Genomic DNA, 3,675 nt, shown 5'->3' with positions numbered 1-3,675 from the left:
AAGTGATTTTCTACTTGAAAACGGGCCTCCACCAACAAGGATAACTTAAACAAATGGTGTATGAAGAATTTATAAGCTACGCACAAAGAAGAAGAGTCGTAATCGAAATTTGAACACGGCATATTGATTAACGAACAATATCTTTATTTTCAGCTGTGTCTAAAAACAACACGTTCATGAGAAGAAGAGTGCGCGTATGCTCTTCTCTGCATTATCAGCTTGCTTCTTCGGTCTAGCAACGAAAGGAAAATGTTTCCTCTTACAAATCAGATAATCTCAACACATCGCCATAAATTTTGTGGTCAATTTGTTTCCGGACTGTGTGTGATGCTATGACGAACAAACACATCTTCTGTGATCCAGATTCAGAGCCATTACGCAAACTCCCATTTTAACTTGATAGTGACATCTAGGAGGAAATTTTAGGTCTCTTTAGCATACCAAATCTTAATGTTTGAAAATGTATATCGTAAACAATATAAGGTTTACAAACTCTTGATACGACATAAGCTTATAGTCAAATAAACTTTTGCTCTCCTCCAATGAGCGAGGATGAAGTGATGTGCAATATCTCAGGTGGCCATGGTGAAACGTTTCATCCCAAGTGAAAGAAAAACTGATGTGAAACTTGTAACATATTTCCACTAATAAAGATAAAGAAATAATTGTGTAGAAGAGTCTTAGTTCAAGTCACAAATTAACTAACCGACAAATATGTCTATTTTCATCTTTATCAAATATATAGAAGCAAAAGCATCAACAAAGAGGAGAAGCGCTACACTTTCATCTCTTGAAAATGTCCGAAACATTTATACTTGGTCTTCTACTCTTAATCTCTCCTCTTGTACTGCTGCTTCTGAGCATCAAGAGAACAAATTCAAACAAGCTCAATCTCCCTCCATGTCCACCAAAACTTCCCTTGATAGGCAACCTCCACCAGCTCGGCTCGCTCCCTCATCGTTCTCTCCGTTCCCTAGCAAACAAGCATGGGCCTACCATGCTTCTACAACTTGGTCAAGTTCCCACCCTCGTCGTCTCTTCACCAGAAATCACGTGTGAGATCATGAAAACTAAAGATATCATATTTGCAAGTAGACCACCTTCAAAGATCATAGCGACTCTTCTTCATGGAAGCAATGACATAGCATTTGCACCCTACGGAGAGTATTGGAGGAAAGCAAGAAAGCTATGTGTTACTCATCTCTTGGGTACCAAGATGGTCCAATTTTTTCAACACGCACGAGAAGAAGAGGTAGAGTGTATGATGGCCAACATATATGAAACGTCCCAAAGTTATGTGAATTTGAGCAGCATACTGAATATGTTTGCTACTAATATTGTCACTAGAGTTGTTTCTAACGACCTTTTTAGAGATCAAGAAAAGAAAAGCATGCTGCATATGCTTATTGAGGAGAACTCTGCTCTCGTTGGGGCTTTTCATCCTGCCGACTTCTTCCCACTGATTGGATGGCTTGATATCTTCAGTCTGGATTGGAGGGGGGCTTTTCATCCTGCCGACTTCTTCCCACTGATTGGATGGCTTGATATCTTCAGTCTGGATTGGAGGGGAAAGAGAAATGCTAAGAGATGGGATAACATTCTTGAGGAGGTTATCAATAATAAGGCTAAGCGGTTGAAGGATGACGTTTCTCATAACAACAATAGAGATTTTGTCGAAGTATTGCTCTCACTTGAGAATGACCCTAGTGTTGATTTTCCATTTACAAGAGGAAACATCAAAGCAATACTAATGGTAAGTTTTTAACGTATTTCTTATCATAATATTTCGGTTTAATTGCGGATAAACCACCTGCTATCGCCAAAATTGAACTTATTTCCCCTACTGTTCTATTGATTCAAATAGAGCCCCTGAGTGAAATTTGTTCACCCTTTTTAGGTGGTCTACCTGCAACAACTGATTTTTCACTCAGGTAACCTATCTGCAGCAACAAAACTTCAAGGGTAGAATTTTAATTTGATGCTAGGAGCGGGTATCCGTGTATTCCTAAAATTTTATGATGTTACTAATTTTCACGGAAACCACCTTTTTGAAACAAGGTTACCATATAGAAATCACTTTTGCTTGTCAATTAATAACCTTTAAGAGGATTCATTTGTGGTGCAAGCAACCTCCATCATCTACTTTCTGGTAAAATTTTCTCTGATATGGTAAATTTTCCTTGAAAAACGCATGTTGAAGAGACATGGCTTTGGTAGTTAGGATATAAGTCATGTGACTTCAATTGAGTTTTTTAAGTTTGTTATTGGGATTTCAGAGAAAAATTGAGCAGAAGTGGGTCAAGATGGTTGGTTTGCACCAGCCCCTTGAAAAGAGGCTTATATTTAGTTGACAATCAAAGATGATATTTGTATAGTGTCCCCTTTTTAAAGATGGTTTCCGTGAGAAAATCTTGGTAACTTTAAAACCTGACGTGAGAATTTTATAGGATATGTTTGCTGCGGGAATTGATACATCATACATCACACTTGAATGGAGTATGGCAGAACTCGTTCGCAATCCAAAAGTCATGAAGAAACTGCAAGATGAGGTGAGAGGCAAAGCAAGAGGCAAGGACATGATCAGAGACGAAGATTTGAGCAAGATGAGCTATTTAAAATCAGTGATAAAAGAGGTTATGAGGCTGCATCCTCCTGTTCCATTGTTGCTCCCTCGAGTACTTACAGAAAGTAGTGAATTATCAGGTTATAAAATACCCAAGAATACAAGAATCATCATCAACGCTTGGGCGCTTGCAAGAGACCCCAAGTGTTGGGAAGAACCTGATGAATTCAGACCTGAAAGATTCATGGACAGTTTGATAGATTTCAAAGGAAACGATTTCCAGTTCATTCCATTTGGTGCAGGTCGGAGAATTTGCCCGGGCATGAACTTTGCAATGCACAACATAGAGCTTGCACTCGCGAATCTTGTGAACAGGTTTGAATGGTCAATGCCAGAACATCTGTCAAGGGAGGATCTTGATATGAATGAGACCCCTGGACTTACATCTCGCAAGGAGAAAAGACTTGATCTTGTTGCTAAATTCTTAGCTGTGGGGTAAAGACTGGTACATAAACAAGGACTAGTTAATATGTATGTAATAATTATAGACATAACACACGCTGTTGGTAGTCTCTGAACTCTTCACACCTCGTCTGCTACGCTAGGTGCATGTGCTACTAGGTCTAGCTTGTTACCCGTACCATCGAACAAGTTTCAATTTGTCTCTTCACTCGACGTTAATGCTGTTGTAATTATTGCTGTGTATCTATCATGAATAATCTTTTAATTTTGGTTAAGTGAACCTTTCCCATGAGTTCTGTTTAGAGTCATAGTAAATTTCACCTCCTTAATTATTAACATCTCATATTTTTCCTCCTCCAGGAACGGACTGCTTTCTCACATGAAATATATAATTCAGGAAGCTATTCAAAGTAAGCTCTCTTCACACCCCACAACTTTGGGAATTATTTAAATCAAAATCACAAAAAAACCCATAACTTAGGAAGCAACCAAGTAGGATATTTCTCCACGTAGGAGGATTCCATATCCTCCACAAGTCAGACTTTTCTCCATGTAGGAGGGATCCCATATCCTCCTTCAGGACTAGATGAATGTAACTGTTGGGAGAGAAATAAAGCCCAATCTAGGGTTTATTGGCCTTAAACAGAAGT

General features: G+C 38.8%; 1 protein-coding gene across 2 annotated transcripts; it reads left to right on the top strand.

The window, feature by feature from the left end:
- Positions 787–3,273, top strand: LOC109844180 (cytochrome P450 71A1-like). Of its 2 annotated transcripts, XM_020413141.1 has the most exons (3): positions 787–1,497; positions 1,567–1,753; positions 2,448–3,273. In XM_020413141.1, the coding sequence occupies exons 1-3, from the start codon at positions 797–799 to the stop codon at positions 3,060–3,062; spliced, it is 1,503 nt and encodes a 500-aa protein (XP_020268730.1). In that variant the 5' UTR covers positions 787–796; the 3' UTR covers positions 3,063–3,273. The 2 variants fall into 2 exon arrangements, with proteins under 2 accessions (XP_020268730.1, XP_020268729.1); XM_020413140.1 differs by having other exon boundaries at positions 787–1,753.

The sequence above is a fragment of the Asparagus officinalis genome, chromosome 6, assembly GCF_001876935.1.
Source record: "Asparagus officinalis chromosome 6, Aspof.V1, whole genome shotgun sequence".
In the NCBI taxonomy this organism is placed as follows: domain Eukaryota; kingdom Viridiplantae; phylum Streptophyta; class Magnoliopsida; order Asparagales; family Asparagaceae; genus Asparagus; species Asparagus officinalis.
Note: the sequence above shows the minus strand (reverse complement) of the source record. Positions and strands in the feature narration are given on the sequence as shown.

Coding starts and splice junctions, on each gene's coding strand:
- LOC109844180 (XM_020413140.1), top strand. CDS start 797: ATGTCCGAAACATTTATACTTGGTCTTCTACTCTTAATCTCTCCTCTT. Junction 1,754..2,447: donor ACATCAAAGCAATACTAATG/GTAAGTTTTTAA, acceptor AGAATTTTATAG/GATATGTTTGCTGCGGGAAT.